The 15,586-nt window shown below is 34.0% G+C and overlaps 1 protein-coding gene across 1 annotated transcript in view; it reads left to right on the top strand.

Annotated features, from left to right (window-relative positions):
• LOC150101022 (sodium- and chloride-dependent glycine transporter 1-like) overlaps nt 1-15,586 on the top strand; it is a 58,222-nt gene that overhangs the window by 29,519 nt on the left and 13,117 nt on the right. The window contains exons 9-11 of the mRNA XM_090402222.1: nt 946-1,070; nt 2,358-2,470; nt 10,069-10,197. Of these exons, the coding sequence (XP_090258348.1) occupies nt 946-1,070; nt 2,358-2,470; nt 10,069-10,197 (367 nt within the window). The remainder of the gene's footprint in view (nt 1-945; nt 1,071-2,357; nt 2,471-10,068; nt 10,198-15,586) is intronic.

The following is a 15,586-nucleotide window of genomic DNA, read 5'->3' as shown; positions in this document are numbered from 1 at the left end:
ACCCAATCAGAGATAGCTGGCCCAACGCTATCACTAATTAAGCGGTACACAGTGAAGAGAGACGGCTCAAATGTGCCGCCATCTCGTGGTCCCTAACCCTAACACAATATATTTAATGTCTGAAATAATGTGGGTTCTACGGTCGATTTTCTTGAGTTCACGGGACGAAAAACCCGAGTTTCCGGGAGGAAAAACCTGCTTGCCCGTGCCAGAGATCGACTAACTCGGGAACCTCGAAAAAAGGCTTAGAAAAATTTACTCTAGTTGCCGACTAGACTCGAAACCAAGTCTTCCTTCGTGCGGCCAAGCGCCAAAGATCTACAACGCTCAACTCCGGTCGCAGCGCTCTGCACGTGAATTCGTCTGAGCAAGCGGCTTCCGGAGATGCATTTCTAATCAACGAGTTTGCTGCCTCTCCGACCGAGCGCCAAGATTTCTAACGAGTCGAAGCCGATGTCCGTGCGGATGCACGGGATGGGGTCGAGGCGAACCGCTCCTCAGAACGAGGCCTAAATAATTACGATTGTTTCAAATTTCTTATTATGATAAAATAATAACATTTTGCGTCTCTTAGTGATTTAAAAGGGCGCTTTGGAAGTTTCTTCTCTCCTCGCTCCCGATTCGTCGATCGAGTAAATAATTTTTTTCAGCATATCTAATTCAATTATTTAAATCTCATATATCGTTGGCAATTTAAATCATCTGTATTTTAGCGATTCCTTTGTTAATGTTTTGTTAACTCTCGTAAGAATAACTCTTCATCCTCGTGTTTTTGATATATTATAGTAAAGAAAACGTTCGCAATTAAAGAAGAACAAACCTTTCAGTTGACGTGTGAGCAACTTTGTTTCTATATAAGATGACACTTAGTATGTTATAATATTTTTGTCTTTTTGTCACAATCAAGGCCAATAAAAATTAATGGGAACCTATGCCATATTTCAGAGATGCCATGTACATCAGTTTTCTGGACTTCATGACAAGTCTTCTGGCCGGAACTGTCATTTTTTCTATCCTTGGCAATATGGCTAAAGAAATGGACGTAGACATCAGTGAAGTGGTGAAAGGAGGTAAGTATTTCATAATTTGCGGATTATGAATCTCGCGCGGACATGGATGTTTGTGATTGTCTTTCAGCGGAAGATAAAGTTTATCGCCCGAAGTGAGATCACCGCCTTTATGTAAAAAATACAAAAACGTATATAAATTAATGAAGATAGTAAAGGTCAATATCCAGCACAAGGTATTACAGGTTTATACTCTTTCAGAGGGAGGAGCCATATAAAAAAAAAAAATAATAAGTTGAAGTTATTCCGTGATCTTATTCCACTACCCATTTTAAAACTTACACTGAGTTGATAGTGGCAAATACAAGCTGTCTTTAAAATTTCGGAAAAATTTGCATAAAAAGTATATTTTCTAATAATTTAAATTTTAACCTAGCGATAGATGTATAAAGTTATTCTATTCACTTTAACGCTTCAGTTCTTCAGTACGATAACTATTCATTCTACTAATGATTTTTAAGATGTCGAGGCGAGAGTACGAAAGCAAGTGCCGCCATCTCATGATCCTCATCCTAACACTTACATAGCTGTATGAAATAATGCAAGTTTTTCGATCGATTTTCTGGAGTTGTGGGATTAAAAACCTGTTTTCTGGGAGGATAAAAAACCTTAGATACCTGCATCAAAGAACTGAACCCGACTAAAGAATCAAGGTCTAGTTAAAGTACCTCTTGTCGGAAACTACAATCGAACCTACCGATCTTTCTTCTGATGGTCAGGCAATAATAATAATAATATACATTTCACCCTTATTTTATTAAAGGAGTAGTTTCTGCTAAATAACTGATAATATATTTGAATGCCAGATGTCAATAATATTTTGCTCATACTGAATGATCGGTCTTAGGTTTAAAAACTGATAATTCAATAAAATGTATTCTGCATTCTTTTCCATCAGTATTAGAACTAATTGAAATTAAGAACATGAGATGGTATACTTATTTGTCGTATTCTCGTAGCTTTTCTCTTGGTGACTCGTCAAACAATACGCTCAATAGCCACGATGGTTAACAGTGGAGATTGGACAAACTATCTTTTCAAAACAGAGCTAAGACACAGTTATTGACTGTTTCCCCTTAGAGAATGAAAGGCATGAAAAGATTTATTTATTTCGTTTAGTTGCTTTTATCTCAGTACTTTGAAATAGGTTACGTCAGGTTAAAAAAGAAAAGTATGAAAAATCATTACGAAACAAAAAAAAATATTAATACCGAAGATAGTTATAATGTAGATTCATTTTTCAATGTCATGTAACGCAAGCTGTTTCTCTCATTTTCTTTGTTTTTTTAGGACAAGGACTAGCATTTGTTGCTTATCCTGAAGCAATTGCTCGATTGTGGGTTCCGCAACTATGGTCTGTTCTCTTCTTCTTCATGTTGTTTCTACTGGCCATTGACAGTGAGGTAAAAGTTAAAACAATAGAACTTCTTTTTAATTATGTTTTCAAGTACAGGTAGTTTGTGACTTACCTGGATGTTTTCTAAGAAACAAGTCGTCAAATGAAAGTGGGATTTTCCGTAGCCAAAGTTTCGCAATGAATACAAGGCTAAAATTTGAAAGTGAAACAATATTACTAAAGAACAACGTATCTAAGCGCAGTCACATACCAGCACAAGCACAATAATTACAGCACGATAATAATTAGGATCTGTAATATTCGAAAATTTGGACCCGACAAAGTATGGAGTATAATAATAATAATTGAATATATTATATTCTGTTATTATATTTCAAGTATTGTCGGTTGTATAAATCTATACATCAATACTTGAGAGAGATATAGATTTAAAAATTTTTTTTTTATTAATTCTATATTTTTATATAATCCGCCTAAAACACTGCTCTGAGGACCAAAAATGGAACTTCTCCAAGCCCACTTCAGGCCTCCAATAAGCCAGGCAGTGGGTTCACACCGATCAATGAAATTCACCTCCCACCTGAAGACAATCACAAACATCGACACAGGTTTCGAACTCACAGTCTGCTGGTTGAAGAGCGGATGCGCTAATCACTCAGCCATGCAGACCCGCAATTATAATGCTGGTTCTAAATAATATCCTCGAAGCTACTTTGTTAGTTTTTTAAAGATACTTTTGTAATTAGATGACGATTTATTATCGGTTAATCGTATTGCATTATGCAGTTTGCAGGATGTCGCATCGATTTGTAATTTCCGTATAAAGAGTCTACAAGATCTGTTCAAGCGGAGATCATTTGAGTCATTGGAACTACATTTAACTGTAATAGAGAGGTAGCTGTTTCTTACTGCTTGACCATAGGTGTTAACTGTAGCAGCTGGTATATCTTGCTAGACTGAAAACATTCAATTATTAAGAAATATATTGTACATTATTTCAATTGAAGGTTTATATTATATCATACATATAGGTTTATATTTCCGGATTTATAAACAAGCAAAAAATGTGTTTGTTTTTGAATGTTTGAGTTGAATGACAGGCATTTTTCGCAATTATAATTTTTATTTCAAAAATAAACATTTAACATACCAGTTTTTTAATCGGTAGTCATGTTTTTCAAGATATATCTGATAATCAACCACATTTGGCAACTTCCCCTAGAGTATGATTTTCGTTCAAATGATCATCATCAGGTCGATGATTACTCTCCAAACAGGTTCTCCAGAAAACAATCTCATTTACTTTCATGTACTCAATACTATAAAGAGTACACCTATGAAAACGGCTGAAATAACAATCAATGGATCCATACGTGGATCCATTTCTCAGGGCCGGCGGAAGCGGACATGCGGACACCGCTACGAAGGGGGCGCCGCCACCGAAGCACCTTTCATAAGTTCATTTTTAAGAAAAAAAATTTTTATCATAAAAACAAAAAATTCTTAGAATGATCAATATTAAAATAAATAAGGCCGGATACACCGAATAAAAATTAAGAAAAATTGCATATTGCCGCCTCTTTGATCAGCCAGCTGTTTACAATTTTGCAGCGAGAGCAGACTAAATGCTTGCGTAGAGAATGTTGTGTCTACTGCAGTCTATCTAAAGTGAAATGGTGAACGGTTTTCATGTGCAGAAACGAATTTTCATACAAAACATTTGTTGCTAGTTAACCAGTCATATGGTACGCATCTCAGTAGGCTACTGACCGTAGCGCAGTGCGGACTATTATTTCGTCTCTGTGTCGTGTTGTGTAATAATTTCTTGTGGGTATAAAATAGAAATGGAATCAAAAATTTAAAAAAAAAGTTATCCGGTGCACAAAATCGTAAGCGACATGCTGCGAAAGAAGCAGATGTTAAGAAACAAACTGGGGCTCTTAATAAATTTGTTAAAATATCAAAATATTCTGATGCAGATTGTAACCAACTCGATATATCAGAAATCAGAGTTCAAGAACCGTGCACATCATCCAGTTTGCATCAAAGTGCTATTGCAAATATGAACAAGATAACAAGACGCATGATTTAAGTGAAAAACAGTTAGGAGAAGATTTAGTTGTAGTTGACCACGAAATTAACACATTGTTAGTCTCTGTAAATTTAGAAGATCCAGGTGAATGGGGAAATATTGATGAAAAGTTACGAGTTGTTTTAATTGAAATGTGGCCTGTTCAAAAGAAAAATATAATATATCCCAGAGATACATATGGTCGTAAATTTGGCGACACGTATTATAATAGAAAAATGGAAAACGGGGAGCTCGTGCCAAGAACATGGCCCATTTATTCCGAAACTTTAAATTCTATTTTTTGCTTTTGTTGCAAACTTTTTTGCACCTACTGAATCAAGTAGTTTTGTAGAAGGTTATAACGATTGGAGAAATGTAAGTACAACTTTGCATAGACATGAGACTAGTTTAACTCACATGAAAAATTTCTTAAAATGGAAGGAACTTTATAAAAAAATTAAAAAACAAAACTACTATTGATTGCCAGACTCAAAGCGTGTATGAAATGGAAAAGAAACATTGGACGAGTGTTTTAGAACGCTTGATTGAAATTATAAAATTGCTTGGTAGCCAATTTAGCTTTTCGCGGATCATCTGATAAATTATATGAAAGGAATAACAGAAATTTTTTTAAAATTAGTACAACTTTGTGAAGTTTGATCCAGTTACGGAAAAATCATGTCGAAAGAGCCCTACATCGAAATAATAGAGTACACTATTTGAGTAAAGACAGACAAAATGAAATATTGGAAACTTTAAGAAACGCAATCAGGGATACAATTTTATTATCAATTCGAAAATCTAAATATTATTCCATAATTTTAGACTGCACACCTGATGCAAGTAAAACAGAGAACAAATGACCATTATTATTCGCTTTGTTTCCTGTGACAATGGAATTGTCAAGATCAGGGAAAACGTTTTAGGTTTTGCAGATATATCAGATTCCACAGGACGTGGTCTATGTGCAACAATAATGGAACAACTGAAAAAATGGAACATCCCCATTGAAGACATACGAGGTCAAGGACATGAAAATGCGGCAAATATGAAAGGGGAAAAAATATGGTCTCCAAAATTTCCTTTTGAACAAAAATCCTCGAGCTTTTTACGTGCCATGTGCTGCTCATATTCTAAATTTAATCGATACAGCCAAAGTATATGCAGATACAATTAGTTTCTTTGCAATTATTCAAGAAATATACAATTTCCTTTCATTCTCTTACAAACATTGGGCAATCCTTTTAAAGTTCGTAAAAATTTTAACATTGAAACAGCCATCAAAAACGCGATGGGAAAGTGAAATTAATGCAATCCGTCCTCTACGATATCAGTTAGGAGAAATTTACGATGCACTTTTTGAAATTTTAAATAATGAAAATTTTAATAAAGAAACTCAGCATGAAGCACAAACATTATGTGCTAAAATAAAGGACTACAAATTTATTTGCTCTCTTATAACTGGGCATGATTTACTTAACAGAATAAACCCTGCGAGTAAAATGCTTTAAGACAAATATATGAACATAACACTTGCTTTAGAATCTATCGAAAACTTAAAAATATTCTTACAAGAGTATCGATCAGATACAAATTTTAAAGAAGTTCTAAAACGGCAAAAGAACTGAGTGAAGAGGTGGACGGAGAACAAGAATTTAAAACTGGTACGGAAGTCCGACGACGAAAGAAGACACAACAGTTTGACTACGAGCATCATGACGAAACGCCACAATCGCCAGAAGATAAATTTAGAGTGAATGTATTTTATACACTTCTAGACGTTGCAATGTGTTCGTTAATAGAACGTTTTGAACAACTAAAAACATATTATGATAATTTCAATTTCTTGTATAGATTACTACAAATTAATAACGAAGATTTACAAAAAAATTGTGACGATTTAGAGATTCTCTTGAAGGACGGCGACAATAAAGACGTAAATGCATAGAACTATATGACGAGTTATGTGCTTTCCGGGATATTTTTTGGAAGGTTAATTTAAATATTCAAAACCCTTTCGATATTCTTAATTTTATTGTGTCCAATAATTTATCTTTCCCTAACTTTTCAATTGCTTTAAGAATACTATTAACCTTACCTGTTAGTGTAGAGAGCGGTGAACGTTGCTTTTCCAAGTTGAAATTGATTAAAACCTACTTAAGAACAAGTCTGTCACCAAAAAAGGCTTGTTACTTTGGCGTTAATAGCTATCGAAAATGATATATTTGCGGAATTAGACGTTAAGACCATTATTTCTAATTTTATGAATATGAAATCAAAAACCCTAAAATTTTAATTTAAAAAAAATTCAAGTATATTTATGTAATTTAATTTATTTTCTGTTATTCTGTAAAGATTTTATTTTTTGAATACTTATATTAAATGTTCTAATTATTTCTGAATTCTTTTCTTATTTTCTCATCTATCTTGAGTTTCTTTTATTTTCCTAAAAGATAGTTCCACTTATAAAAATTATTAAAAAATTTTTACAAGTTACTAAGAATTTAGTAACTTGTAAAATGCAAGAATTTTTTAAACTTTAGTTCAAATAAATTTTAACTTTAATTAAAATTCATTTTAATTTTGTTAGCGATTCGGTTTGGTGAAAAGGCTAAAATCCCTGTATCATTATATTGAACGATTAAAATGAAGTGGCTTATCAAAATTTGCTTTAACTTTTGAGAATGTTTTGAACATTCGGGTTTTTAACGATTATCCTGCCTAGTCAACACCCCCGGTTCGTTACATTTAGCGAACCAACGTGTGGCTGTTCTGTCAAAATTTATTTAAGAAATTTCAAATAATTAAAATGTTTATTATCGTAAAAGAACCGGGGTTCTTTTACGAACACACGCCCGGATCGTTACAGGGGCGCTTAGATAGACATTGCATGCGGGCGGCAAAGACCCTAGCGCCGGCTCTGCCATTTGTCATTATGATTCCAAACACCAAAATATCTACTACCTTCTAACACAACCTTGAACTCTTCATCTGAATGAAGATAATCTGAGAAGGACTTTTTTAACTTTACATCATCATTTGGTAGCTTATCTCTGACCGTACGCAAGAAATATCATAGTTATAATCCCTCTCTTTTCGTATTTCTGACAATTTTCCTTCCTTCTCATAATTATCAGCATATATTTTCCAACATAAAACTCCTGTTAATCGGTCTAATTCATCTAGCTTAGTGTTTCCCAGAATTATACTCCTATCAGTAGTGATATACAGATTTTAGGTGATACACAGCGAAAAGAAATCGCTAAAATTCAAAAGAAAAAAAAAATTAAAAAAAAATATAATTTCAGAAGTCTGCTTCGGCTCTTTTTGAATGATAACCTATTTCTTTTCGGTTGTTGAATAAGGATTAAACAGCCGAAAAGAAATCAGTTACCTTACTTGCTTTTTCTTGAATTTTCTAGAATAAGTATAAATATTACAGATAGGTAAATTAAGTGGAGAAAAAGCAAGCCAAATCGGAGTTAACGCCAAAGACGTTAGCACATGTTTATATTCATGCTTCGGCCACGGTGCTACAGTAGTTGATTCACAGTATCCATAGCATCCGTCATCCAATAACAACATAGAGTCACCAGCCAACTACTCAGTGAACAGATTTGTAACGAGTATATCACTATATGCGTGTGGTATTATTTGCTTGATTTTTTAAGAAAAGTGTCGTATATAGACTTGTCATGAAGGGTGCACTTTAACAATTAAACCCGATTACATAGACATGTGGATAAAGTCGTTGTTTGTGTCTGGTCACAAATAGATCCATTCCTCATAGCAAACAATTTGTTTCTTTTCTTGAAAATGGTGATTATTGAATAAACTATAATAACTACATTATAGCTTTTCTACACGCCTGATTTTCCATATTATCTTCCCATAGATTGGTGGTAAGCCAATTAGGTTATGTCTCAAAAACTGCTACGCGACTATTATAACTTTGGAAAACAGTGATTTAGTCAATATAGTGAAGAGGAATTCAGTGATAGTTTCTTTGATCATCGCTAATGTCATTCATATACCACGTATCTACCATAAGTAATACAATAATAACAAACAACAACAGTACATTAATAATTATTACGGTAATAATAATAATATTCTGTTTTCTTCTTCTTCTTCTTCTTCTTTTAGTCCTTTTATAGCCATTTCTGGCTATAGGTGTCTCCGAATTCTCTCCATGTGTTTCTATCCTGAGCTGCTTGGTGCCAAAGAGTTCCAGCTGTTTTTTTCTTATATCACCTGACCATCTTCTTTCAAGTCTTCCAGCTGATCTTTTACCTTCATATGGCCGCACTCCAGTCAAACTTTTGTCCATCTATTGTCCTTGAGTCTTGCGATGTGTCCCTCCCATTTCTATTTATTTCGAAGTATGTTTTCTCCAATATCTAAAAATTTTCTTTGACTTCTTTCTTCATTTTTGATTTTATCTCCGAGTCTTATGTTTGGCAGACATCTTTCCATTTAAAATTTTTTTTTTTTTTAGATTTCTTCCTATTCTTCTTTTCACTTTTTCCATGACTCATTGTTTCTTCATTGTTAACAATTTTCATCTACTATTTCTTCTTCCTCTTGTGCCTTATCCCATCTATTTGCGGTCAGCCATTTTACATGATGCGGCCTTACGCGCTCGATCCCAACCGACTTGTCCTAGAACGAAAAACCCTCCGCCACCGTATGAGAGCGGCTAACTCACCTTTTAATCGAAAGAGACCAGATATAGTTCCTGACGTCATGGACGGGAATCGAACCCAGGTCTTTTCGATCAAGGGGGGGCTTCGCCTATATCGACTGAGCTACGGAGGCTCTAATACCCATCTACTATTTCAATTTCTGTATTATTTACCTTAAGGTTGTGTCTTTCATCGTATCCTTTTCGGTTTGTCATTATTCTGGTTTTCTCAGAATTAATGTGTAATCCAATTTCTAGTTATTTAGTTGTTAGATCTTCTATCATTTTTTGAAATCTTTCATATTGTTTGCAATAATAAGAATATCATCAGCAAATCTTAGGTTATTAATAATAATTTAATAATAATAATACAAATACATTTCATTTATACTGTTTTATAAATAACAAAATCATAAAATTTTGATCAACAGATAATGTAGTTTGTTTTTCGCTTTCATTAAGAATTTTTACCTTATAATTAAATTTTAATTACATATGTAGGAAGCAATCAATTAAAAATAATGCGATGTCAGCACCACTTAATGCCGTAAGCCCGTCAAAAAAATGATGGCTTCAATACTAGGTATTTACGCCATTATTGTTTTCACTAGCTTACGACACTAAGTGGTGCTGATGTCGCATTATTTTTTATCAGAATAAAGTCAGCACAATCAGCTACGAAAAGACGTAAATCGCAGAAATTTGTAGCATTACAAATGAACATTCCTTAGAGTACTTTCAAATATCATTAAAAACTACAGTAATCTGTCGAAAATGTTGTATATTCTCCTTTGTTTTAAAATATTTATTAAGTGTTTACAGGCAGGCTACTCATCAACCTAAATATTTTGAGTTGGTCAATACATTATTATTTTTTTCCTCTGTATAGTTCTCTTATCTGGAGACCATATTTACCGCTATTTACGATGAGTTCCCACACCTGCGTAACCGGAAAGTTCTGGTGACCTTTTGTGTGTGCGTTATATGTTTTCTGTTTGGACTACCATGCGTCACAAAGGTATGTAAAAAGAATAATAATAAAGAAACGAAATACAAAAAAAAAAGGAAGTAAAGGTAATTTGAGATAATTATTAAAGGTGTTAATACACTTGCTAGTATTATTATATAGTTAAGAAATGTTTAAAACAATGCTGTGTTGTTTACTAAACATCCAAAAAGCAGGTAGCAGTTGATGCGTGCATTTTAAAAATGCTGGCAATCAACTGCTTTTATTATTATTATTATTATTATTATTATTATTATTATTATTATTATTATTATTATTATTATTATTATTATTATTATTATTGAATATAACGACAACATTAAGCAAACATGGGCTACACTCAACGAATTAGTAACCCGAAAAAAGAAAACTTAAGCACAAGATTTTATTGCAAAAAGCTTCGGTCAGGAGACACAAACCAAGAGGAACTAGCAGACTCATTCAACCATGCTTTCACAAACAACATAACACAACTCAAAAAAGACAAACTATCAACGATCAACAAAAAACTACAGACACAAAGTCAACAACAAACGATGTATTTTCCACCCATAACAAAACAGGAACTGAAAGAAGCAATCCTACAACTAATACCAAAGACCACTCCAGGAATAGACAAAATAAGACTCACAGACCTTATAACACACTTTGAACAAATAAATCCAATACTTTTGAAACGCGTGAACATAATATTCGACACAGGCATTATTCCACAACAACTAAAAACTGCAGTAATTACGCCAATATACAAACACGGCAAAAGAAACGATACTCAGAACTACAGACCAATAGCTACACTACCAATCATACACACCAGACTACAGAACTATTTACAGAAGTACAACATCATCTCACAAAACCAATACGACTTTCAGAAAACAAAAAGCACCGTTACTTTATTAGAAGACATCGCCGACACAATAAACAAAGCTCTCGACAAAAACAAGTACGCCGTCCTTATACTGCTGGACCTAACCAAAGCATTTGACACACTTGAACATGACATACTACTCACCAAACTATACTCAATAGGTATAAGAGGAACACTGCATACATGGTTCAAGAACTACCTCTCAAACAGAACACAAGTAACAAAAATAGGTACATGTCACAGTCGGAGTATACAAGTAAAACACGGTGTACCTCAAGGTGCCATATTATCACCCACTCTATTCAACATATACATTAACGATGTTCATAACATATCCATAAGAAGTCAAATATTTCAATACGCAGATGACACTGCACTACTAGCAATCCACACAGACATTAACACAGCTCTCTGCAAAGCATAACAAGACCTAAACGAAATCACAACATACTTCCACCAAAACGCAATTCTAATCAACGGCACCAAAACACAGATGTTGATAATACACAATCCAAGAATCATACGCCGTGCATCACTATCGATACATTGTCACACATACCGCTCCATTAACAACAAAAATACCTGCAATGTTCCGAAATCAAACATGTAACACACGCAAAATACCTCAGTCTCTATATACTGTAGATTCCCACCTCAAATGGACAAAACATATAGAATACCTACACACCAAACTCCGGATCATCGCAGCAAAACTCTTCCAAGTTAAAGACATTATTCCACCCAATATAAAAAAAAAAACCCTATATCACGGTATCTGCAAATCCCTACTCAGATACGGAATAACAGTCTATGCAAATACAACAAACAGCCACCTAACAAAATTAGAAACACTACACAGGAAAATCGTGTCAACAGTGATCTGGACACCTTACACGCAACAACCAATATCCGACAAGCACATGGCGATACACAGAATTCTGAGCATTAAAAACCTGAAACACTACATCACGTTAAGAAGGAATTACTTCAGCATCACCTATCGAAACAACAGAGACACATATCTTATAACACGACCTACAACAACTATCTCATCCCCACACCCTTCAACAACTCATACGGTTCTTTTGTGAGATCACATCAGATACCCACGCAATTCAACAACCCACCAAGAAAGTTAAAACACGTAGATAACTACAGAACATTAAAAAACAAACTCTGGAAAATATACCAACAAAGTTAATATACCATTTACACTAATATACACACAAATCACCAACATCCAATGCCTACATCCCACACATAAACAGTAGCAACCACATAAATAGTGAAGCCTAAATCCCACTCTCTTCACAAAAGCTAACCCAAGCTTCGAAGTAGGTGGGATTAACTCGCCTCACTCAACCACACGTAATCCATATAACCAAAGAAGCAGATTATGTAATAAAACAGTTAGTAAAGTATACAACAATAAAAAAGATACTGAAGATACTGATTATTATTATTATGTGATAATATCATTAATATAATACTCTTATGTAACATGAAAAAATAATGTAATAAATTATTCTTATAATTAAAAAATTATATAAACAAAAATTATTATACAAAAAATTCTGAATAATCTTCATTGTTAACATTAGAAGAACATGTGTTGTATATACATAATATAGAGCCAAAAAATACTATTAAAAATTTTAGTTGAAATCAATGTAGAAAATGCAGCACTTAGAGCTGAATTCTGCAAAATTATAAGTTGCAACGTCACTCAAGATGTCTGTTGTATGTGTAAATATTTTAGCAATCAATAAATTACTATTACTATTAAAAAATATATTAGTACGCAGGTGACACCGCACTACTAGCAATTCTCACAGACATCAACACAGCTCTGCAAAACACAACAAGACCTAAATGAAATCACAACATACTTCTACCAAAACGCAATTCTAATCAACGGCATCAAAACACAGGTGTTGATAATACACAACCCAAGAATCATATGCCCCGCACCACGATCGATACGCTGTCACCCATACCGCTGCATTAACAACAAAAATACCTGCCGATGACCCTAAATCAAACCTGTCATCTTCTTCTTCTTCTTGAGTATTCTGCAATTCAGCAGGTTTTTCTTCTAGTAACAGAACTTTCCTTCCACTCTCTTCTGTTCTGAGCCTTCTCTTTCAAGGTTGTGTACCTGTCTCCATTCAGCATGTCATCTAGCATTGTTTTCCTTACTCTTCCTCTGAATCTTTTCCCGCCTATTTTTACTTCTATGGCATCTCTGATTTTATTTAAATTGCATAGATAATGATATTAACAATGTGTTTTACATCTTTTTTCACATATTTATTTACAAAGATCCATTTAAATTTACTATGATTCATTTTTTATTAAATCGATTATAATATTTACTTGTTTCTTTGAGTCGAATTTCTGATTTCTTCCTCGAAGCTTTGCAGAGCTTATGTGAGGAAGGTAATAGATGGCGGTGGTTTCGTTGTTTTGTTTCTATACCCTTCGCAAGCCAAGTGTCGATTTTACTGTTTGTAGATAGGTGCTTAGAAGACTACTACTGCTTGTCCACGGTTTAACTTTTTTGCAAGTGGGGTTGGATTTGAGTATGTTATGTTTGCGTCCTTGTAATGGTGTTTTTTGAGAGGGGTTTGCTATAGTTTTGTGTGTGTGTGTGTGTGTGTGTGTGTGTGTGTGTGTGTGTGTGTGTGTGTGTGTGTGTGTGTGTGTGTGTGTGTGTGTGTGTGTGTGTGTGTGTGTGTGTGTGTGTGTGTGTGTGTGTGTGTGTGTGTGTGTGTGTGTGTGTGCGTGTGTGTGTGTGTGACTAAGAGAGAAAGAGAGAGAGGAATTTCTCTAACTTTCCATCTGGCTATAATATTTATATAGCGCCTGTTTCAGCTCCTTGTAGGTCCCTAGGTTTCTGTCGTCGAACGGCAGTTTGTTTATCATGTCAGGTACGTAGAAGTTTCTGGTGGCTTTTCCGTAGTGATTATTGTACTTATATGTTATGTAGTTTGTTGTCTGTGGTCTTGTTATCTGGTATGCTGTTCTGGTTACTCTGTAAGTTGGACTGAAGTAGTGTTTTAACATGAATGTGTAGTGGCATAAGAAGTATTTCACCTTAAATATTTTGTGTTCTGTCCATGCTGCCCGCATAAGTGTGGGTTATTCCCAGAAAATCAGTTTTACCATTTTATTTTGCAACCATTGTAACTTGTTAAGTTTGTAGTCTGCGCAGAATGCATATGATGTGATTGCGTTTCTTAAAACGTTTTCACATAATGCTTTATAGATTAGTATTTTTGTGTGTGTCGGGGAAATATCTTTCAATCGATATAGTTTGCTTGCTATTATCCTGAGTTTAATAATAATAATAATAATAATAATAATAATAATAATAATAATAATAATAATAATAATAATAATATAGGAAGTAGAGTTGATCCTATCAGAATGAAGTTGATCGTTGCTGCACTGATCACATTGGATTGCTATTTCAAGAAATAAATAAGTCAAATAAGCAGTATGGAAATGTCGGAGACAATCATAGAAAGATTCTTTTGCAAAAGAATTCTTCAATATGTCATTCATTGTCACAGAATTTGAACCTTCGCAACCGAACCTAAAACAGTTTTTCGCTTATGTACTGTAGATAGTTTATTTATTATTATTTTTAGCATTATAATTAAATATCGTTTGAATATTTTTACTAAACTGGACACTAATACGATCCCATAAATAAAATTAAATAAATCCTCTAACACCTTTCTTCATTATTTTTTCATAATTCGAGAATAATCACTAATTTTTGGTCCTAACGTTTTGTTTCTCAAGCTATTTTAAACCTGGTTTTACTCCATTTCCCAAGTAAGCAAACACACAAACAAGTCAAGTTTGCGCCTGTACGTATTGCGAGTCTAGCTGATCCTCAAAGTAGTGCAAGACCAAGGCAACTCATGGTAAAAGTAGAATAAGCTCTGATCACTAATCTTAATATTTACCCTTAATGCAAAGCACATCTCCTAGAGGAGATGTATGATGCTTTGTATTAAAGGCAAGGAGCCACTACCCAGACCGGTTTCGACCTTTATTGAGGTATTAATATTAAGATTAGTGATCAGAGCTTATTCTACTTTTATCATGAGTTGCCTTGGTCTTGCACTACTTTGAGGGTCAGCTAGACTCGCAATACGTGCAGGCGCAAACTTGACTTGTTTGTCTGTTTGCTTACTTGGGAAATGGAGTAAAACCAGGTTTAAAATAGCTTGGTATCTTTAACATTTCATTATACCCAAGATAAAATACTTTCTGCATAAGTATTATTTATTTATATGCAGTCGGGCGCATTCTCTGATATAATGATTCGATTAAAAATCTATCTGATTACAGCAAAGTTATTATGTGTAGGGACAGATATAATAAATCTACCAGGAAATTACGCAATTTGAGAAACAGGCGAAAACTAATTTTAAGCCTCATATCTCAGACTAATTGAAACATATTTTGAAAAAGGAAAAATATTTCTTATTCTTTATGACTAAGGAATTCTCAAAC

The sequence above is a fragment of the Typopeltis vanoorti genome, chromosome 12 (assembly GCF_054136105.1).
Source record: "Typopeltis vanoorti isolate ZY-2024b chromosome 12, IOZ_Tvanoo_1.0, whole genome shotgun sequence".
NCBI classification, from domain to species: Eukaryota; Metazoa; Arthropoda; class Arachnida; order Uropygi; family Thelyphonidae; genus Typopeltis; species Typopeltis vanoorti.
Note: the sequence above shows the minus strand (reverse complement) of the source record. Positions and strands in the feature narration are given on the sequence as shown.